Genomic DNA, 23,454 nt, shown 5'->3' with positions numbered 1-23,454 from the left:
AGCAACCTGTTAATCCAGATAGATCCATAGCCAGGGAGTGCTGCAGGGGATGATTGTAATCCAACCCAAAATTAACATTGCCCTGGCTCCCTCAACAAAAAGCCAACCGGGACTTTTCCATTGGATTTTTAATGATTGCAGAAAATTAAGCTCTGTGGCCAACAAAAGTTTATGGCACTTGCACGTTCTATTCGGCAATATAATCGTCACAAATGAACACCACTTTAATAACATATGAGGCATGCAGTCGCCAGATGTAAAAGCTAAGATGAGACCATAAACGAACTACGCCACACTTGCATAACTTCGTCACCACCCAAAAAGGCTGTAAAGCTGTGTTTGACGTGGTGATGTTTAATGTTCCTGACAACCTCTCTAGTCTCATTTAGCGACTCGTTAGCACCCCCCTTTTATAAGTCACGTAAAAACTTCAAAATTCAATATATTGCAGAACAAAATGTGAAAATCTCTCAAGCTTGCAGGCATGTAACCCAAAACCCATTCAAAAAATGTTGACAACATGTCGAGGGAACAATACGTGCAAAAATGCTAATTCATTTCCAAATTTTAGGACTCATCCCTAAACCAATTTATGCTTACCCTACCCAGCTTTACTGTCTCGTCCAAATATGGCCACTTCTGACTCCAACACCAAGATGGCTTCAAAGCAGTAGTCCATTAACCGATGGGTGATAGCACTGTGGCTCTATCGACTCCTGTTATACAGTCTGATTGGAGGTATCAAAAGTGTTGCACTCAGTTTGCTCATGTGAAGTTTTGGGGAACTTGACAGGTGCCTCGATCCAAAATCAGGGTGAAGAAGAGCGCCCCCTGGCCTGACTCCATGGTAAGTGTCACTTTTGTAGAAAATAGATTGCTAATAATAAAGATAGCAGCAGTAATCATTTTTATATTTTAGGTGTTCATGCCAGGTGCCCCAGGTGGAAGACGTCGCTTCAAGGAGGCACCAAAAGTAACTCTTAAAAATTCAAACTTAATACATGTGACTCAGATTGTTTCAAATAAAGTATAAAATATGAGATTGTCCCTTTATTTAATTTCAGCATCTGTCCTCTGGAGCTCAAGGTTACATCTGGAGTGTAAGTCTGTTTTCAATTAAGTATTAATCCAACTGGTGAAGATGGTGTAAGATGGTGCAACTTATAAAATCATTGATTCATCTTATAAAAACTTGTTTCTTTAGCAGAAGAAGCAAGAAAAACCTGACCTTCAAACACATACCAGGAGGCAAGAAGTGAGGGAGAGGCAGCGATACAGTGATGCAGAAAAAGAGACACAAGATGGAGGAGAGGAACCGACTGAAGGAGAGGAGCCGATAGAAGAAGTGGAACCAACTGATGAAGTGGAACCAACTGAAGAAGTGGAGAAGTGGGAGGTAGAACAAGAGAAGGGAGTAGAGATAGATGGAGATACAAAAACAACCCCTGATCCAGACTATGAGGAGGAGGAAGAGAGGAGCGGAGACTACGACTGGGAGACAGAGGAGGACGTGGATCGAGAGAGGGGAGGAGAGGAAGATGCCGACCTGGAGAAGGAAAGGGAGCGGGAGAGGATGGAGATGGAGAGGGAGAGGGAGGAGCTGGAGAAAGAGAAGGAGGCCGAGCTGGAGCTGGAGAGAGAAAAGATGGAGAGGGAGGCCGAACTGGAGCTGGAGAGGGAGAATGAGCTGGAGACTGAGAGGACAGAGGAGGAGGAGAGGGAGAGGGAGAGGGACTTGGAGAGGGAGAGGGAGGAGTGGGAGAGGAGGAGGCTGGAGATGGAGAGAGGGAGAGAGGGGGGTTATGATGAAGAAACTGGACAGCCATACCCATACCCTCCAGAGTATTTCTACCTCAAGGTACGGGCACACAGTGTTCATAACACACGCATCATTATGACATACTCAAAAGTAGGCAGAATAAATGTCACTTTAATTATGTGATGCTTTAAATGTACTCTACATTTCTTATGCAACAGGGACATCCAGGTGAGAATGGAACGCCTGGACAAAAGGTGACTATAGATGTTTTAAACACTAAGATAAAACTTTATTAAATATGGTTACCTTTGTAAAGCCAAAGACACAATCAAAGATGTGAGATTATGAAGACACACATGCTGTGTTCATTTCAGTTACACTAATAGTACAAGATTTAAAGGGAAACTACGGTTTTCCCATGTTTTTGTGTCCAAGTTACTAATGGCAACAACTGAGCCAGCTGTATCTGACGCACGTCCTGTATTAATGATACTTGTTACCTGGAGAGGTTGGAAAGAGATATACTTTTCTTCCCTGTTCCAAAACCAAAATCAAACCCTGAAAAGTGTAGGGTTAGCTAGCTAGCTACTGAAGTTATAGCCTACTGAATGTATACACATGCTGCTTTTGCTTTTTAATGATCGTAACAGTGAAACAAAGACCGACCCTGCTGTACAGGAACCAGTGAAGAGAAGCAGGGAAACTTTGCTGATATTCAACCAGCTGTGTGACATGACATTGTGTGCAGATGAATGTTGTTTGACTTCCCCCGAAGATTCCTGCCTGTCCAGCAGTGGAGATCCGGGTGCTGACAGCGGCACAGGGTCGAGGCCAAAAACCGCTCATCTGCACACACTGTGATGCCACACAGCTGGTTTAAAATTACAAGAAACTACAAGTAGCACAATTAAGCAGTTTTGTGGTATTCAAGCTCAATTGTGTATTTGCTCAGTCTTGTCTTGATCTCAGACAAAGACGACTTGGGATTTTATTTCAAGACCTGTCAAGACCACTACTGTGAGGATATCACTAAATTGCCTGTGCTCAGGCTTCAGGGATCAATAAAGTACATGAGTTTATCGTATCATCCTCTGATTCCCAGCTACACACAAAACCATGCATTTTACATCAACAACAAAACTTTTATTAATCCATGTTGGGCCTCTTTATATTAATTTCCTTTTAGATTCTTTTTCACTTCAGTGAAGAAGGTATCCATCTTTGCACCGCCTTCAAATCTCTGGTGCTAATGTTCAGTAGTAGTATTCAGACCCTAAGCCAGCCTAATCATCATGCAAGTTACACACAGCACTTAAGCGTTTGTATCGCTGACCATAGTTCTTCGTAATAGAATGGGACCTGACTTTGACCAGACTGACCGTGATAAAATATTGGCCTTGAACTAGTACGGTTCCTGAGTTGGGTTTGGGGTCCAAGGGTCTGGGTAGACTCATGAAGACCTATATCATGTGTTCTGTTATTTGGACGAACTCACCCTTTAAGCTGAAAATATCCTTCCATTGCCAGGATTTACTGAGTCGCTGATATCGCCTCTCTGATTACACTGATATAAAGCATCATTATCATCATCCTGAGATCACAGAGCAAGAATGACAGTCGCCACACAAAATGTGCCACCAGTTCATAAAAATATCATGGCTGCTCTGCCCACCTACCCACGTTGCGTCAGTGAGTGACATCAGAGCTGAGGGAGAACTTCTCTCCCGTCTCGCCTGTCAATTGAGTCCAGGCCTTTGATGTCACCCTCTGCTCTATTTCTGTTTGACTGGGAGACAGTAGATTAAAGCAGACATTAATAATTCCCCATGTTAAACATCCTGACAAGTCTGCTTATTCTTTTCTGTTTTTTTTCTATTTCAAATTCCTCTGTGTTGGTTTATTCTGACTCATGAAAAACAATATGCTGAGCTGCACTTTTTCACTGATATGTGCTCTTTTTGACAGGGGGACATTGGAGAAAAGGGACAAAAGGTAAATATTCATAAGCTGTTAGTTATTTTAGTTTGTAACAGTGAAATTTGGGAGTTGCAGTTTGAATTTAAAGCAATTAAAGCAACATATATACACATTTGTTTTGTGCTTAAAGGGAGAGCCAGGCATCGGCCACAGAGGTCCAGAAGGGCAGGCTGGTCCTCCGGGACAGAAGGTGATATTTCAAACGAAAAAATAAAAGCAATCTTTTATTAATAACACCCACTCTAAATCAATTAATCCCCACAGTCTTTTCCATCAAGTTCTCTTTGATTGACTCTGCTCCTCATCGTGGCTTTTAATTTAGTGAATTTAATTGGCTCAGTGACTCACTCACTCATTTGAAATTGTGTTTGAGCATATAAAGTGATAAAGGAGTGAGAGACTTTATCTGAAAGCAATTATTCAAAAGTGATAGAAGAGCTGAAAAATTACATTACATGAAACAAGTGACCTTTAACCGTGTGCTTGTCTCCAAAGCATTTCATTTGTCTCTATCTTTCTCTCCCTATTTCCTCTATCTTTTTCTCTTTGCCTCAGGGTGAGCCAGGTGAACCAGGGCCTCCAGGCGCTCAGGGCATCCAGGGTATCAGTGGTAACGCAGGCATGCAGGGCTCCCCAGGCCTTAGAGGTCCCCAGGGGGACCCAGGAGACCCGGGCAGAGAGGTACATCATCATATATTAACTCACAAGTTGCCATTTATCTCACTTTTATCTGTAAAAATAAAGAAAATGGAAGCATATGAATAGATGCTTTATAATTATGAATTAATGCAGGACAGAGAGGGTTGTGCTGTTGGGTTTAAAGGAGACATGAGATGTTTTGTGTGTTGACACAGGGTGATAGGGGTAAAAGGGGAAAGAATGGATCGCCTGGACCTCCTGGGCCTCGAGGAACACCTGGACCTCATGTAAGAAAATACAAAGCAGCTAAATGATAATCCAGTCGCCAAACAAATGTTGACATTGTACGTTTTTGCAAACCACAGATACTTTTTACTACTTGAAATGCAGCTATGTCAGTTTTCGCAGCACTATCCTGGCAGGTACCGTGGCGATGTCTCACTAAAAACAAATGCTTCTCATGGCACTATCCTGAGTGGGAAATTGCCGTTGGCTCACTAGACTACACGCCCACATTTGGTGCAGAAAAAGCTGATGAAAAACAGTTACGACTCCCTAAATCACAAACGATTTTGTTTTTTGTTGGTCTTGAACAGTGGTCTGCAGCCTGGCAGGTTCGTACACCTCCTGATGACAAAGTCTGCTCATATACAACGCCACTTTTGAGACCTTGATATGATATGTATGAAACGTGTTAATGTAACATATTCGTGGTTTGCAGAAACGTACACAGCCAACCTTTTTCTTCTGGTAACTGGGCTGTAAATAATTTTTTTCAGAGCCCATAAAGTCCCATAAAGTGATATTAGATAACAAGCAGTGTGCACAACATAAAAACCTGTCACTTATTGGGGCTTTAGGGGCTCTATATCTTTTCGTGATTTTAATGGTTTTTCATGGGGCTGTCTGCATCATGTATAGTAGATTTTCCTTCATTACAAATCATTATCATTAATTGACATTCGTGAAAGTTTTGTAATTGCCAGCTGGAAGCGATGTTTACTGATATTTTCTTTTGCTTCCACTGCATCTCTCTAATAAAGGGTCCTCCTGGTCTGCCTGGAGTAAAAGGAGAAAAGGTACAAATAATATTTGAGTGCTAATATTTTGACTGGCCCACGATTCAAACATAATAGTATGAGAACTAAAAGTTTAATGTTTGTATTAGCAGCATCCTGTTATTGTCATTTTGATATATGCCGTGTAAAAAAAAGATCATTGCTTTATCTTCTCCTCATCAGGGTGACAGTATTCCTGGAGAGCCTGGTGCCAGGGGGTTGGCTGGCTTCCCAGGCAGACGGGTGAGTTGAGTTCAGCTCGTACATCAGACTGTGCCGCTGTGATGGTGCAACAATTTGGACAGGGTCAGTCTATATTTAGGTTAGAGGGAACAATGATCTCACTTGATGTAATGTAACTGTGTTCACCAGTCTGTGGGGCATCTAATCTTACCCGGTCTGCCCATTAAGGTTTTTGACATACAGTATTTAGCACATTCCTGTAATGTTAATGTTAACTTTCTTTCTTTTCAGGGTGAAAAAGGTCCCATAGGTGTGAAAGGAGCTCTTGGGCATTTTGTGAGTAACTTTTCAAAACCATACAACTGAGTATAAAATTCTATTTAAGACTATTGCAATTTTATGTATGTGCACTTAAAAACAAAATCCTTTTATTTGATCTTTTTTTTTTAAGGGTCCAAAAGGTCTTCGTGGCAGCAAAGGGGAAAAGGTGAGCTGTTATTTGACATTATTTGCCACAATTGTATCTGACACGCTTTAAAAATTCACTTTTTCTTATGAGTCTTCCACTTAATTCACCAACTTCATCAATCATACTAATACTGACATGCTATGATGTTTAATACCAGTCAAGAGTCTCCAATTTCAGCAAACGAGGCTTTAAGCTATTAAAACTCCCAGTTCAGGCAAACCACCTGTTGCATGTCATCCAAACGTCACATTGAAATCAAAATGTGCTCCACAGGCCCCACAACCCTTTTACATATGATCTTGTCTTACACAAAGCTCAGAAGGTTTTAGTCAGCTATTTTCAGAACCGTTTTCCGAAGGGTTAAATGCTCAAATTGATGGTTGCCCTTTGCTAGCAATTTTCAGCGCCTAGAATCACACTACCCTATGTCCGACATGATTGCTTTGCTCCTGCTCCTGGCAAGAGTAAGAATACTTTTATGATGAAATCTCCCACTCTGCCTCTGTACTCAACGTGGCTCAGTTCACCCTCAAAGGGTCAACAGACTCACTCTGTAAAAGGTGGTTTCACCTCAGGGACCCAGGTCCCCAAGTACAGTTGACCGCAGTTTGTTTGACTAGTGTGAATACTGTGTACCGTACCTGGACATGGTACGCTGATCTGTGCCTGAGTCCCCTTAAAAAGGTGGTCATAGGCACAGTTCATGTGTACTCGTCACAAAGCAGTCTCAATTTAATACTGATGCCTCTATATCAGACGGCAGTGCAGCCTGCTGCAAACACACCCAGTCAAAGCTCCAGTGGGAGGTGGCGAGCTCCATGGCCCACGAGAAAGGAGCATTTGGGACAGTCGTGCTCAGGCACAGTGCCAATCAATCATACCTAACATGAAAATGTCCTTACACTGCCTAACGCCTGTTTGTGATCATGTGCCAGGATTTTTGGAATTCAGCACTGATGTATGTAAATTTTGGTGATGACCAGTTAGTTTTTATTTATATATTTAGCGTATTTTGATGTATATTTATTTATCAGCACCCCACAGGGCATTCAAGTAACATGAAGTTTCTGCCATATTGTCCTGATAAAATTTCCATATATGGAAGACGAGACTTTAGCTGTTAAAGGATGCATGTTGTCATCAGCAATGTTTTGTTACATGACGCTCTACCAACCAACCCAAACTTGAATCCTTAACTATAACATCACCAGTGTGCACCACCATATGATGGAGCAGACGAAGTATACTTTTTAACATTGGTGCTATTTTCAGAACTCTCTCAACCCCAAAGTGTTCACCCAAAGGATTTTATAGCTCGATATGGTTTACTACTTTCAGTGCAGTTTCTGTAAAAATCTATACACTGTGGTGCACAAAAAACATGAAGGTGCTGCGATTTCAGAGATGCTGGATGATCAATGTGCTCCTTGACGTTGGCTACCTGCCTGTACTTAATATTTATTTACACATAACTGGTTGTTTGCGTCAGCAGTGAGGTGTGAGGTTTGAGTAAAGAGGGCAACACTGATATTTGAACGCTCTAGATCAGGGGCGTCAAACTCATTTTAGTTCATGGGCCACATACAGCCCAATTTGATCTCAAGTGGGCCAGGCCAGTAAAACCATTGCATAATAACCTATAAATAACAAGCCCTTTGAAAAAAAAAATTTAGCGCTGGCCCCTGGGTCATATGTTTGACACCCCTGATCTAGCTGCTCGTACAGACTTGTTTTTATTTGGAAGATAGCAATGTCCATTTCATTTTGAAGTGTATAATTCAGGTAGACTGCCTTCATATTTGTCTGTCTATTTGTCACTACTTAAGTCTCGGAGCTGAGTGACTCATCTTTGTAGGGTCCCGCTAAGCTTTGGTCATGTTGTGGACAACAGCTGTGGTATTTTATCAAAGGTGGATTACACTGGACTGGATTTTATTGTACTGTGAAGGGATTTAATAAAATGTTGTGAGGGCTCAGCAATTTTTCTGTCACTACAGCAAAGCAGGAAGAGATTTGAAGTTATATGTGTACTTTTGTTGACACCAAGAATCGAAATAATGATGTTTGAAAAGCCGTTTTCAAAAAGCTTTTTTTTATTGCAGGGTGACCGAGGGTTGCCTGGCATCAGAGGAGAGAGGGTATGATGATTTTCATGTTTCTTTGCAGGGTAGCTGACAGTACACATTGTGTATCATGCAGGATATTAAACAAGAAGTCTCCTTGATTCAGCTCTGTAGACAGTGTTGCCATGGAAATTCATTTTGTTTATTAATTCATTGTTACAAATTACATTTATTTGCAGCTTGTATTCACAATTTAATCCTTACCAACAGGGGAGCGTGCTTCAAATCCAAGGACCCCGAGGATTTAAGGGTTCCAAAGGAGAGGCGGTGAGATGCTTTATTACATTTGCCACCTGGTTTAAATTCAACACAATTCAATACAAGGTTATTTGTTCTTAGGAGGGCAGTTCCATTCAGCCAGTCGCCACTCAGGTCGACCAGTACACACAGAGAGAGAAAATAACGGCAAAGCTAAAACAATCAAAGGCTACAAAATGCTTTAATAAGTTCTACAAATATCCAAACACATCGAAAAACACAGATAAAGTAAACACATAAAAAGACCTATGAAGAACTGAGCAGATGTTTGGTTTCAGGGTGAGCGAGGCCCACCGGGTTTTGATGGCGATAAAGGAGAAAAGGGCGAGGACGGCCCTCCTGGAGTGAAGGTAATAAATCCTGGTGTCAGATTTTGAAATATGCAACAAGGAGGAATACTATCAGAGCATTGAAATGTGATTCACAACAGTGATATTATACCTGTTACAGTTAAGTCTCTGATAGACGATTATCAGCTTGCTTCATACTTTGATTTGGAATAAATGGGACTGCAACAATGGAAAGTGTTTAAATTGTGTTTGAAAGGGCCTAAAGGGTGATGCAGGCACTAAAGGGGCGCTGGGGCGTTTTGGAGCACGAGGACCAGGAGGGCAGAAGGTAATTAAAGGTTCATTGTTAATATTTCGGCACTGTAATAACCATTCAACACTTTTATGTTATAACTGTGTGTGAAATCGTTTCTTCTTTCCTTACAGGGAGATTCAGGAGAGCCAGGACTCAATGGAGTCATGGTAGAGCTACAATACAAATATACGCAAACAAACATTCTGTAATTGTAAAAGGAGTCAAAATTTAGTTTTAACTTCAGGGAATCACACACAGTAATGACCATGATGTTATTTAAGGGTCGCAATGGGGATCATGGAGTCGATGGGGCCAAAGGGGACAAAGGAGACATGGGACTGCGGGGACAGAAGGGCGATCAGGTACATTGAAATTCATACAAACAATCATGATTTTTATTTTTTAATCACTCAACATAGTTCCTTTTTTTATTTATTTCATTTTTCACAGGGTGATCCAGGAGAACCAGGCCTACCAGGAGACAAAGGGGAGAAGGGAGAGAAGGTGGAGGCTGTTACTATTTATCTATTCCCTATCTTAGCCCCTTATTGTTCTCTGTTTAGTTTCAGCTTCATTGTTATATTGTCATCTCTCTTACCTGCAGGGATTCAGAGGTCTGCCTGGTCGCACTGGAAGTCCAGGCTTAGATGGAGAAAAGGTTAGGCCGGAAGTAGCATCTGATTACACCAAAACCAGTTATATGTTATCTAACATTATGTATGGGTGTCTAGGTGAATTTTCGATTCTGAGTAGCTGCAGGGCGTCCATTAATTTGTGGTAATAGAAATACACTAAGTAGTTCCGGTGAAACTGTCTGTTCACTGCTCTAAATTAATACACTGTCTATTATCAGCTAGTATCTAAAATGAGCAACCATAGCAACAAGGACGCAGTCAAGGCCTCCGTCTACAATTATTGCAACACATGAACAGGCTAACATCTGAACACAACACTACAGTGCCTCATCCTCTGAGCACCACAGGCACTGACCCTCTGAACTTACTTAAACTTTGTATCGCATGAGCAATCATCTCACAGCCCATCGCTATTCAACCCACAACTTCAGGCTGCGGTCGACAGTAACATTATGTTACACATGGTGTTTTGTTTGTTCATGATAATCTTGTTAAACATACTGTTAAACAATATTTACTGTTTGTCAACTATACACAATGTCATGACCATGCATTCGATCGTGTGACTGCGTGCATGTGTGAGTATGTGTATATCTGATTGTTTCGCAGCTAATCTGGCAAACTACTGGACCAATCAGCCTCATGTTTTGTGTGCACGTGTATGACTGTATGGGCAAGGATCTCTTATGGTTGCAGGGATTCATAATTGTTAAAAAATCTGTTTTATTGGCTGTTTTATACCACCAGTGACTGTTGACATCTCACTCCTCCAAACCAGACAGTTGGAGCTGCTGGTTTCCTCAGTTCAGCTGAAAACAACAAACCCTACCGTCTGTCGCAGGCCACATTTTTTTTTGCCTCATAAACTGGTATCCATTGAAAAGTTTGGTCTCATTTTTAATCGCAGCATCTGTAGATTCCATACCTGATATGTTATGATCCACAAAAGTCAGGTACGCTACAAGACAAATAAATCCCCAGTATCTTCACTGCTATCTTGACTGTTAGGGTGTCGGGCCACCTGGCAGAGATTGGAGATCTGCACTCCACTGAGTTCACTTTTCAAATTGACTGAATCTTGCTTGCATCCCATTCCCAAGTCGTAAGGTTTGTCCTTTTTATTGGAGTCTTGAACAGCGTTTCCATCACATAAGAACTTCATGGGATGGTAATGATTTTTCCAAGTAGTCAAACTCTTAGGTGTTACCAGGGAAACTGAGTTATGGCTTGTGAAAAAATTTTGGTTGAAAAACAGATGATTTCTTTTCTTTGGCAAGTGACCATGGTATAAGCGAGGTAAGGCCCTTTGAGGTGTCCATAGTCAGGAATGAATGGCCTCCCTGCTCATTACTGTAATTCCTGATAAGGGACACTGTGTTGAGTATAATCTCTTACATGTATTTGAAGAAACCCTTTCAGTTACCAAGATAACTGTGGTATCTTCTCAAAACAGGGAGATATGGGGTTACATGGCACACCTGGCATACCTGGTCTGAATGGACTCACAGGGCGCAAGGTAAACATTCAAATGTGCAAATATTATTCTCTACCCCAAACATATACAAACTCTTCCCATCACATGATATCACTTCAGGGTGAAAAGGGACAAGGAGGCATCAATGGTGCTGATGGTTATCCGGGAGCCAAAGGAGACAAGGTTGGTATATTTGCATCAGTGTCACTGGTCATTATCCAGCCAGTTTAACAACTGATTTATGTGCTCATCACTGTTGTATATTGTTAAATAAACAGGAAAAAATATCAGCATATTATGTTTGTATCTTCCCCTGCACACAAAAGATGTGTTGGTGTGTCAATTTACTTCCTCTGGTTATTCTTGTTCAATGCAGGGTGCAGCAGGTTTCTCAGGTTTCCCAGGTTTCAAGGGGTCAGCAGGGAATCCAGGAAGGGATGGAGATGAGGGACTACCAGGACCTCCAGGACCGCGAGGGGACACAGGGCCCAAGGTACAGTATTCCTTAGTGTGTTTGAGAAATATGATACTGACTAATACATTTTACCATGCACTGATAATGCTTTATTGTGCTATTAAATTGAAAGAAAATTGAAAGCAAAATCTATTAACATTACAGATTAATTATCTCACTATATGAAGACATCAAGCTATTCTCTTGATCTTAACTTCACTACATCATTTTCTCACGATAACACATGAATAATAATTCAGCTGTTCTCCTTTAACAAGGGCTTACTTGAATGTTATCTCTCTAATGGGCAGGTCATCTCTGCTTGTGTCAGATCTTCATAACACTAAAAAATCTGCCAGGCCGAGTTGACATAGATAGCAACATCAGTCACATTTTAGAATGGCATACTTAAAGGCCTAGTGTGTAGGACTTAGTGGCATCTAGTGGTGAGGTTGCAAATCACAACCACCTGAAACTCCTCCACTGAGTCTAGTGTGTAGCAGAACTACGGTGGCCAATACATCGACACAGCTCTGTCTAGAGTCAGTGTTTGGTTGGACAGTTCTGGGCTCCTGTGGAAAAAACATGGCAGACTCCATGGAAGCGCTGTCATGGATCCCACTGCTTTTCTTTGCAAGTCCTGCCCTACTGAGTTTTGTTAGGCAAGTATTCATCACATCAGCGTGTCAAGGCTTGAGATGATAAGGGTAAGGGAAAGAGGTCATGGTTAGGGCAAGTACTAGCCAATCACAGCACAGTAGGATGGGACTTGCCAAGAAAAGCAATGGGATCCATTATAACGCACCCCTGGAAAAGCACCCTCTTTGTTTGGAGATCTAAGTGGCTCATTCTCAGGTAACAAAAACACAGCGATTCTTAGTTTCAGATCATCAAGCAGCAACCTCGGGGGCTGAAAATGCCTGACTTAAAGTAATAACATGATTACAGCATGTACAAAAAATTAGTTTTGGTCTCTATGGCTAATTTTACCCTTCATGACAACTTTACAGGAGGTACATTTTTATTTAACTTAGATGATATGCATATTTACGAGTGTGGCTGCTTTGAGTGACAGGTTGTGTGCAGGGCGTCACCACAGTCAGTGAGTCAGATCTAGGGATGTCACGATTATAGATTTTCTTGGTACGATTATTGTCAGAGAAATAATCACTTTAATTTTACAATTATCACGATTATTATGCATGAATTAATTTCACACTATAAATGTGTAAAATCACATGAACACTCCTTATAGATCTTTAAGTTTCATTTATTTCCATGTGCTCCTGCTTTTTCTTTTATCTCTCAACACAACAGTGATGGTTTTAAGTACGTGTGGCGACTATTTTGTTCATGTATGAAAATATAGTAGCTGTACAACCGGGCTCGGTAAAGTGTTTTTAAGTTGATGTAAAAATAAACGGCGAACATTTGTGAAATCCCGCACTCGTGTGGACGTGAGTTTCTGCCTGTCGTCTCACTCCAAAGAGCTACATGGACCCAAAACCATTACAACCTCACGCTGTGTGCACACAAACTGCAAAACTATCCATCAAAAAAGTTTTTGAGACGAGCCTTAGCTTGTCAAGTTGCACTGTAAGCCCAACTCGTATCATACCACTACGCCATTAATTGCAAATGACACGCTAACATATAATTTTTCAATTCAGTGTTACATTAGATAAATTGAGATTGACGTATTTTAACCCAGTCATTGTGCATTTACCTTTACTTGTGCATGTACAGCCGGGTGGTTGTCCCGCAGGTGTTGTATCATGTTGCTCTTGTTTGATCCTTTGGCTGCGACTTTTTTGCGGCATGTTTTACAAACTGGAAAGCCGTCATCAACAATGACCCCTTGGTCATTTTGCGATAGCCAAAATGATCTGACTTTATCCGTTTTTTGGGGGGGAATAAGTCTTCTTTATCCATACTTCATCACTCGGAGACGCCGCTTGTGTAACTTTGTTTTCGTTCCGAGTTGCGCTGACCTACTGTATATGGTTCCGCGTCGCGGCATAATCTTTGGAGAGTGACAGTGTTGAGGAATCTTTACGAATAATTAACTGTGGCGTTTAAAATCGCGGTTAATAGTGAAATAAAGTAATCGTGACATCCCTAGTCAGATCCATCTCTCTCATACAAATATGGTCACTTCTGGCTTTAACAACCAAGATGGTGACGGCCAAAATACCAAACTCTTGGGCTTTAAAACAGGAGTGTTCAAACCACTAGGTGACGTTGCAATAGCTACCATTATTTAATCTTTCTATGTCAGTCTATGGTGATTATACACAAATATAAACATAGTTATAAGTATTAAATTCCATTTCTGCCAATATATCCTCCTAAATCATACACACTGGTCTTTTAAGTCTTGATTTAATTTATGAAAACAATGTTTAATATGACAAAAAAGTAGTATAATTATTTCTTGGGATCTTACAGGTTGGGTTAAGAGATAAATACACATGATTAATTCATAATTAGTTTTCTTGAGAGACAGTAATTTAACAAGAACAGTGAGGTGCTGCTACACAATAGTACACTCCGAAAAATAATTAGCAACCATTTTTCACCGGCTGGTGCACACTAGAGGTGTAGTTAAAGGTATGAATCACTACCTTAATGAAGTATTTCCATTCAAAAACACACCTAATTACTAGTGCTGTAAACTGAATGGTTCTATCAGAGGCTACTACAAACATGTATGTACGGTAAATTATTTCTCCAGAGGTTATGATAGTGTATCAATAAATTATATGAAGTATCAGAGTCTGCTTTCAGGATGCACTAAATCTGATTGGATGCCAGTTCAGTGCCCTCATATTAACTTCCTGTTCACATCTGTGAGAACAAATCTATTACAGTACTGTAGTGTCCACAAGAGTAAAGGCTGTTTAATAATTACTCCTTCTGTGAGGCAGAGCAGGCACTTGTACACACACACACACACACACACACACACACATGCAGATATCTGTCGGTCTTTAAAAAAACACATTATGTAAAAAAAAGTTATAAGAGAAGACGAACAATGTGACAGAACACAATGAACAGGAGGATGAGCTGAGCTTGATTACAGTCATCACCATGTCTGCGTCCTGTTCAGAGAGACTGGCAGCACGCGCTCTGTGTACTGCAGCAGACATGTCCGTAATTAAAACACACACACACACACACACACACACACACACACAAATGTCTATTTCTGTCTGCAGCTTTCAAGTAATATCTTACTCAATTAGCTCCTTTCAGCTACAATTACCAGACTTACAGTGTTGACAGAGAAAGGCTGGAAACCTCTAATGAGGATATTCCAAGGATGTACCTAATTGACCTGTCTTTCATACTGCTCAGAAGTGAGTGTGCTGCCCTGTTTTTTTTCTTGTTAGCTCAGAGGTTTTGTTTGAAAGAAGTTGAAAACTCACAATGTGTTTTCTTTACAGAAAGGGCCGTGCTTGCAATAACTTTTTTAATGTTATCTCGAGATCATGAATTAATTAGCCCTTCCTAAGTCACGCCCCTTTTCCTTTTGTGCTCCATGCAACATGCTACAACCTCAGCTTTCCCCTTTCCTGTTGTTCTTTGATATGCTATGTGCTGCGCTTGTCTGTTGAAAAGAAAATCAAATTTCCAAGATGGTTAAAAGATGTGGCTGGGAGACTTTCATAATTTTTAAGGACACATATATAGACACATCTTGTGTAAGCTACTGTTAAAAAATCCCGAGCTAACTAGCTAGTTAATGCCACAAGAGGTGTTAGCCAGATGTCAAATCAACAGCTGCAGCGAGGTTTGCTTGCTCAAAGATGTTAATAAGGACACATAGGTTGGTTGATGACATATTTCTAAGATGACATAAATTATCGTTTGCCAGAAAAGATCACAGCTAACATGCTGCCCCCAAAGTAACTAGCATACCTTTCTACAGTAAAGAGAGACTAATGCTAGGTCAGCACCATGGTCTGTAATCAGTAATAAATGCATAGAATTCTTTACAGGTCTCCTGTAAATATATATATCCCTCAATGTCATGCTGTGTGTTTCTTAAATCTTTATTGCCTGACTCCCAGAAACTTATCTTCTTATAGGGATCTTATAATCTCATAGGGCTGGGTGATATGTCCTAAAAATTATATCACGATATTGTTAGGCTAAATTTTGATACACAATATATATGTCGATATTTTAAATCTCTTCAAAAGCATTTCATTAATGCTAGGAACATAACAATATTTCTGACCAAAAACCATCTGTGATGTGAAAAAAGTTGTATGGATGACTATTGTTTTGTTTTTGTTATTTCCAGAAAATATTAACACAATTATGACTAAGTGGCTTGAGGATAGCGTTAGAACAAACAAACAGTTTGGTAATTTGGTAAATTTACATCACCTTACTGTAATGCTACCTTGAAAACAAGGGAAAAAATACCATTTATACTGTATCACGATATCCAACGATATGTGCTGCACGTCTGTTGAAAATATCCAAAATCTAAGATGACATATAACCTTTTGTCTCGCGAAGGTGAGATGTTGTGTTGGCATTTTAGTGAGGAGACCTTTGCCTTGGCAAGATTTATAGAAAATGCTTGGTGCTTAAGACAGAGATCGTTGTACCCAACATAATAAGATGTTTCTGTTATGGAATTTGGCTGTTCTGAAATGTTTGCTTTTCCTTCTGTGGACTTTTTGTTATTGATCTGTCATGTGGCCATCCAGGTTGTTGTTCTGTTTAGTGTCTTGTAAGCCCATATGGGCTGGGCACCACTTGGTGCACGACACTTAAATAAATAAAATCAATCAATCAATCTCGATAACAGCGTAATATCTTCATATTGCCCAGCCCTACTATCTAATAAACACTGTGGCACCCAGCTAAGCGCATCTGGTGTCACCATGTTTCTGTTTGTCAAGCTTTATTTTTGTATCTTGAAAAGACGAGCTTTGATATCTTGAGATATAATGTAATAATCAGCCTGTTGTCACGAGAGCAAAAAGCTGTTACCATTTATTACTTAAAATGTTTAGAGAGATGGGAGTTGTTTAATTGTACATCTCTGGCTACCATAAAAGAAACTTGTCTGTTCCGATTATTTAACTGCAGCAAACTACTGATGTATGCCTTGACAGCTATTCATTACGAATCCTCCCAGTCATGACAGTGGTCTTAAAGGCTGAAATCAGATGTGGTCAAATGAACCAAATGCTCTTTTTCAAGTTTTCCATAACTATCCTGTGATCTTAGGAAAACAAAAGTTGTTTTCTCGTGATAAATTATCTTGAGAAATTGGCCTTTTGTTTTCATGAGAATCGACTTAAATTAACCCACTGTTACCAGAAAATGAAATGATTCATCTGATCTCAAAATAACAGCTTTAATTTTGATAATTCTCTGTGTGCACTTTGGTTTTTGTCAAACAGGGGGGCAGGGGCAGACGGGGCAGATCAAAGCCATGTCAGAAGGGAGAACCCGGGACTCCAGGACTCAGAGGAGAGAGTGTGAGTCATACATGAACACAAACACTTTAAATGAACTTACAGTGGAGAGAGACAAACCTTGACCCTCTTCTAGCTAGCTTCTGTAGCTTAGTGGTTTTTCTTCTTTTTTTATTGCAATAGATAGTAAAATTTGAGCACCTTATCATTTAACAAAGGTGAAACAATGCTGAAGATAAAACAACAATGAGCTCCCATGAGGCTTTAAAAGCATGCCAGTTGGTGAGACTCGTAGGATACCATTGTTGTCCTTTGTTTTTGCTACAATATATTTATTGTTTAGTGTGTTCAATGACATGTTAAACCAGATATAAACCATTTAAAAAAGTGTTTTTTGCACTTGTTGACACTTTGTTGACACTCGCTGAGTGGGAGATGTTGTAGGCATCAGAAATTCCCTTTAAATACTGTTTTTTAACTTTTAATAAAACTAGAACTCTGGTGAAAATGTTTCCTAATTTAGCTCTTTGTATCATTGCTACAATATGACATGAACGTGGTATTAATCTTTCGTGTAGGTCTGATGGCTGGCTAGGGAAGGGAGTGAGACTTTAATTCTTCATTACAGTTTCCTTCAAATTAAAAATACTTATAGCTTCATACAATAAAATTAATCTCCTGTATTTGCAAATGTGTTTTTCCTGTAGGGTACACTGGGTTTTGAAGGAGGAAAAGGGGAGAAGGGGGAGCCTGGACTCTCGGTATGTGTTTATCACAATCACACACACACACACACACACACACATTTAATGTGAGTATGAATTAGGGAGATTCAATGGCATCTAGCGGTAAGGTGTGCAGATTGCAACCAGCTGGTTAGGATTCCTTCAGTGTTAATTCAGTGCCGAATTATCCGCAGAGGTCTCTTCTTTTTCGAAACAAACAAACCAGGTGATTTAAACCAGTAAAAACACTGAATAAAGCAGTTTCATGTTAAAAAAAAATCAGTGTTTTTCTGATGCTCTGGTCATTGGAAAATTGACCTATGGGCCTATGTCAAGGCAGTGTTTGGTTTGTCTATTCTGGGCTACTGTAGAAACATGGCAGAGCAACATGGCGGACTCCATAGACAAGGACCTGCTCCCTATGTAGATATAAACATCTCATTCTAAGGTTACGAAAACACATTGATTATAAATTTTAGGTGATTATCCACTGAAAAAAACATACTTATTATATTATATTCCATTTCTGCCAATATATCCCCCTAACTCCTGCACTGAACCTTAAAATATATACTTTAAATATGTACTGTGTGTACATAACAGCTACTAAACTGAATGGACTTACTCTGAATCTGGTCCCTCTCTGTGTCAAGGCTGAAGAAGTGAAGGAGCTGGTCACCCAGGAGGTGGTAGAAAAGTGTGGTAAGTGTGTGTGTGCGTGTGTGTGTTCACTTGTGTCTCTAGATAGGCCTACATATTGTGTGTGTGTGTGTGTGGGTGTGTGTGTTTGTGTGGTTGTTTGTTGTAGAGCTCCTGTGGCATCAGCATGGCACCCGTGTGTGTTTTGCCATCTGTTATGTTCTCTTAGAGGAACACACACCATGGTGCCAGCAACAGTAGAGACCATTCACAAACACGAGACCGCCATTAAAGGGAAATTTCGGTTTATTTCAACCTGTCTCCTATCGTCCTAAATTTGTTCACGGCACCACACCGGTAAGGTAAGACAACACGTTTACATGTCGTTTTCTATATGTTCTCTGACATTTATCCTAACAATGTGAGGCCGTCTTTGTGGAAAAAAAAGCTTGTTTAGTGGACTAACTTGAACTGAACTTGAAGGTTGTCCGTTCCCTTACGTTTAAACAGGTCCGACGCTACTATGCGCCCCGGCTGTATCTAGGCTAACGGCTAACATGCCAACTATTATTTTTATGTCACTAGTCACTTGAAACAAATTTAGGACGATAGGAGACAGGTTGAAATAAACCAAAATTTCCCTTTAAGTGGGACGCCTCGCTAAGAATCTGCTACACACTTACAACACAGTTAAAGGGCTGTTCAGCGTATTGACAACCTTTCTGCTGAAGACATTTTGACATTACAGCCCAAAATATCAGAGTATGAATGGCTACTTAGTGTTAGTTATTAAAACCAGGTGTCTAATGCCAAAATATATTTGGTGAAAGTGTGTGTTTTAATCACTTTTTGGGCTTCACTGCTGTTTTTGTTCATTAAGCCCTGGAGCGTCCAGCAAACTGCAAGTCACAGTCAGTAGCGGAAGAAGTACTCAGATCTTTTATTTAAGTAAAAATAGCAAAAATACTCTGTTAGAAGAAGGAGTAATGCATTCACAACTTGACTTAAGTAAAGGTATGAAAGTATTTGCATCAAAATATAGTTAGAGTACAAAAAGTAAAAGTACTCATTGTGCAGAATCACCCATTTCAGAATCATTGTACTAATAGGAATGCACTGATTTATCGGCTCAACATTAGCAACAGCCGATCTTCTTGTGGTTGACTGCCATCGGCCTATTGGCAAATAAGATTCACCAATGGCAGTGGCCGATGTTTTTCCGTTGTGTCACGTCAATTTTGCACATGCTTCAAAGCAGGGCTCGAGACTATGAGCTGCAAACTTAAAGTAATGAGCACATACAAGAAGAACACATTGACTGTTTGGCAGATGAGCTCTATGATCTTATTGTTGTGACAAGATGGCTGGTGAGGTTGGGAATCACCAGAGGATCCACGATATGATATTATCACAATACCTAATTGCGATAAAATATATTGGGATATATTACCTTTTTTCAACTGGAAATTATGTCCCCAAAGAAAAACTTTGTCCACATCTGTTTTATATATATATTTTTTTTATCTTTATTTAGTAAAGTTTTCATTCTGTTCATCTCACTTTAGCCATTTTTGTTGCTGCAAAATGTATCTAGTGGACTGAAAAAATCAAAAGCTGATTTGTATTTGTCATATTAATAATTTATATAATAAATAAATTGATAGTTTGCACTGTATGGTGATACGATATTGCCACACAAGTATATCGCGATACTATGCTGTATTAATTTTTTCACCCACCCCCTAATGTTTGGTAGCAGCCCTTCGTCTCTTTGTCCCAGGGAGAACAGAAAACGTGTTCGGACAAAAGAGATCTCCCTCAGGATGCCTTTGGGTTGAAATGACAACCTAAACTCACTGTTGTCACTGCAGAGGATGCACGCTGTTGTTTCCCCAATAATGCCACATTATTAACAACGAGTCCATGTTAAAATCACCAGAGGGAGAGGTAGTTAACGTTGCTCCAAACAGCTGTCAGTCTCAACTAAATTCTCATGGAGGTTGCATTGAGTTGCATTATGATGCGTTCAAGCTCTATTCAGTAAAAATGACAGTTGGGTGAATAAATTAGGACATTCTCATGATGTGTTCAATGTATTCTTGTAAGATGTAGTTTTTGGCGAGAAATTTGAACAAAAAGTTGTTTCATGGAGAAATTTGTTGACATTTTCACAGCAATATGAAATAGATATATATAATAAAAAAGTTTTGAAGTAACTATTTAAAGAAAAAGGGATGTTTTTCACGTGAAAGGTTGTATTAGAGTTTGTTTCATGAAATTGTTTGATTAAATTTGTGCTCATTAAATGGTAGTTTGATGCAGGTCCAGTTGTTTTATTGTGCAGATTTCTTTTTTTCTCTGGCACAAAGGGGGGAATATACAACAATAAAAGCAAAATAAAGAACAATGTAAAAACATTGGTATCGGCCCAGAATTTCAAATTCGGTGCATCCATCATTACGAGATTATACATTTTTATACATTACTATGTACATCACTGAAATGTTGCAGCTGGTAAAGGTACACTTTATACTGCCAGGGAACCTTAATATACAATAATACATTGTAATTATTTTTTTGATTATATTTTGTATCAATAAATCTGCAAAGTAAAAAGTGACTAATGTTGTCAACTAAATGCAGTGAAGTAAAAACTACAATAATTGCCTCCAAAATTGTATTAGAAGTACTTTAAAATCATACTCAAGTACAGTACTTGAGTAAATGTACTTAGTAACATTCCACCACTGGTTACAGAGAAGTGAAAAAATAAAATATCAGTGGTCTGGGTGGCATAAACGAAGAGACTAAAACCATAAATTAGAACAGTTTCTGTGGAATGACTGATTATTTTTATTTTTTATTTTTTTAAGTGATGTGTGTATCATGTTTGTATCATTACAGGTTTGGAATACAAGTTCATCGTAAAGTCTGTGGATCCAGATGGAACGACCGCAGTGACTGATAAATATAAAAATAAGGCAGGCGATGTAGAGATATCCTTGAACCGTGACCTCCATAAAGAAAGGATGGAGGAAGAAGGTGAAGAAGTTGAAGACTATGGAGACAAACTGGGAGAAACGACTAGTCCTGTGATCCTACCAAACCGCACTGGTAATAACAATTATTTCAACATAACACATTTACACAAGTAACAGTTTGCAGGGTCCAAGCCCATCGGCCAAACACACAGATGTCATCATTTTAGAAAGTGCTCAGTGTCCCCGCAACAGATTTATAGAGTGTGTGTCAAAGCTAAATGGTTAAATATGTCATGCTTATGCGTAACAGCTGTGATGTGGGCAGTTCTTCTAGTGTGTGAATGGAGATTGTGGGGACTTTGTAACAGGAATAACGTGCTCTGAGGTGTTCGAAGGAGGAAAATATGGGACACTATTGTCACAGATGTATTCACTTACATCTCATCTACACATTAGAGTGTGTTTAAAGGTCTCTTTGTAGTTAGTTTGACTCTTGTTGAAGTTGGATTCAGTTTCTACACTGTTAACTAGCAAAGGAAGGAAAAATGATGCAACATAAAAGCACTCAGCTCCCACAGTTGCTGTAACCAAAGCCATCAACGAATACGAAAAAAACAAGCAGAAAGTTAAACACAGGGTCAACATGAACCAAGTAATCACAATATTTCATGAAGCTCATTAGCACATGCCCCGAGGCAAGAGAAGCTCTCTGCGACCCAATTTGTTTTAATTCTTGCTGCAGGTAAACATAACCATAAAACTAATCAAAGACTGAGCTTGTCATTGCCCATTGTCAAAGTCAGCATGTTTATTCATAAATTACAATCAGAGGATGTAAAACAGTGGCATTTAGCTCATCATGTGTTCAAAATAATGGGTGTGCATATTAAGCACAGCGGGCCACATATTCACTATAAAGGTATTAAATAAAAATTGCCTCATGTACCAGCCTCTGTATTGCATCTAGCCACCTGTTGTTACAAGAGCTCTGTCGTATTAAAGTGGAGACAGACACATTTTCAACTCCAACCCCCCCAACTTGAACATTTTCAAGTGGTATCTTTCATCCCAGAATAAATTTTGACATTCAGTTGTAGCAAAAAGGTTAGATATGTTGAAATGTTACGTTTCTTGATGTTTCAGTTTTCAGTTTTATGGTGTGAAAACGCTGTGGTGAGTCTGTGATTAGGTATCAGCACAAAAACACTCAGTTATGGTTCAGAAAAGATCATGTTTTGGGTTGAAATACCTGGTTTGATGGCTACACACAGTTTGGCGCAATACACTCTCACTCCGACCTCGTCACATATCAGCGTTTGGTCATGGACTTTCCATGTCCAGATACAACGTGTAAGGTACTGTGGGTACTGTGCGTTGGTTGATGACGTTCTGGGACACCGTGTCAAGTTCTGCCTGTTACATACATTGTCTTCTTTCAGGATACACTTCCGTTTTCACAGGAAATTTCCGTTTACATACAGTACGTGTAAGGTACTGTGGGTACTGTGCGTTGGTTGATGACGTTCTGGGACACCGTGTCAAGTTCTGCCTGTTACATACATTGTCTTCTTTCAGGATACACTTCCGTTTTCACAGGAAATTTCCGTTTACATACAGTCTCTTTCAAAATAAAAGCACTACATCAGTACTACACCGCAAATTGACATTTTGTTTTTACCTCCAACAACAAACGCACGTGGTTAGGTTTCGGAAAAAAGCACAGGGTTTGGCTTTAGAATCTTACGGGATGGGAACACCGCTCTCCTGGGTGTTTGTCGGACCCATTTGCCAACTCTCCCACCCACCCTACTCGGACTTTTGCCACCTTAACTTTCGTTCTTGTCCCGGCTGCATGTCCCCCTGACACCCTTTAGTGCCATTAAACCAGTGGCGGCTGCTGGTCTTTCAAACAGGGGAAGTTTACATAATAAAATTTGTCATATTGTAGCGAGGCAGTAACTTATAAAAGGAACATGAACCACAGCAAAACACACCTCAAAGATTTTCAGATGGGTTTGAAAATGAGCTCTATCACTTGGATTGTTTGCATA

At 39.9% G+C, this 23,454-nt stretch overlaps 1 protein-coding gene across 5 annotated transcripts in view; it reads left to right on the top strand.

Annotated features, from left to right (window-relative positions):
* col7a1l (collagen type VII alpha 1-like) overlaps positions 1–23,454 on the top strand; it is a 106,922-nt gene that overhangs the window by 76,593 nt on the left and 6,875 nt on the right. For 4 of the 5 annotated variants that reach the window (XM_078165083.1, XM_078165084.1, XM_078165082.1 and 1 more), the window contains 28 exons: positions 794–847; positions 920–973; positions 1,065–1,100; positions 1,205–1,858; positions 1,978–2,013; positions 3,725–3,751; positions 3,867–3,926; positions 4,292–4,417; positions 4,591–4,662; positions 5,419–5,454; positions 5,617–5,676; positions 5,908–5,952; positions 6,068–6,103; positions 8,188–8,223; positions 8,419–8,475; positions 8,745–8,816; positions 9,013–9,084; positions 9,183–9,218; positions 9,333–9,413; positions 9,502–9,555; positions 9,656–9,709; positions 11,140–11,202; positions 11,281–11,343; positions 11,537–11,653; positions 17,044–17,121; positions 17,766–17,819; positions 18,437–18,485; positions 21,327–21,536. In XM_078165083.1, the coding sequence (XP_078021209.1) occupies positions 794–847; positions 920–973; positions 1,065–1,100; positions 1,205–1,858; positions 1,978–2,013; positions 3,725–3,751; positions 3,867–3,926; positions 4,292–4,417; positions 4,591–4,662; positions 5,419–5,454; positions 5,617–5,676; positions 5,908–5,952; positions 6,068–6,103; positions 8,188–8,223; positions 8,419–8,475; positions 8,745–8,816; positions 9,013–9,084; positions 9,183–9,218; positions 9,333–9,413; positions 9,502–9,555; positions 9,656–9,709; positions 11,140–11,202; positions 11,281–11,343; positions 11,537–11,653; positions 17,044–17,121; positions 17,766–17,819; positions 18,437–18,485; positions 21,327–21,536 (2,392 nt within the window). The remainder of the gene's footprint in view (positions 1–793; positions 848–919; positions 974–1,064; positions 1,101–1,204; positions 1,859–1,977; positions 2,014–3,724; positions 3,752–3,866; positions 3,927–4,291; positions 4,418–4,590; positions 4,663–5,418; positions 5,455–5,616; positions 5,677–5,907; positions 5,953–6,067; positions 6,104–8,187; positions 8,224–8,418; positions 8,476–8,744; positions 8,817–9,012; positions 9,085–9,182; positions 9,219–9,332; positions 9,414–9,501; positions 9,556–9,655; positions 9,710–11,139; positions 11,203–11,280; positions 11,344–11,536; positions 11,654–17,043; positions 17,122–17,765; positions 17,820–18,436; positions 18,486–21,326; positions 21,537–23,454) is intronic. The other variant, XM_078165081.1, reaches the window with a different exon arrangement.

This window comes from Epinephelus lanceolatus, chromosome 23 (assembly GCF_041903045.1).
Source record: "Epinephelus lanceolatus isolate andai-2023 chromosome 23, ASM4190304v1, whole genome shotgun sequence".
Lineage (NCBI taxonomy): Eukaryota > Metazoa > Chordata > Actinopteri > Perciformes > Serranidae > Epinephelus > Epinephelus lanceolatus.
Note: the sequence above shows the minus strand (reverse complement) of the source record. Positions and strands in the feature narration are given on the sequence as shown.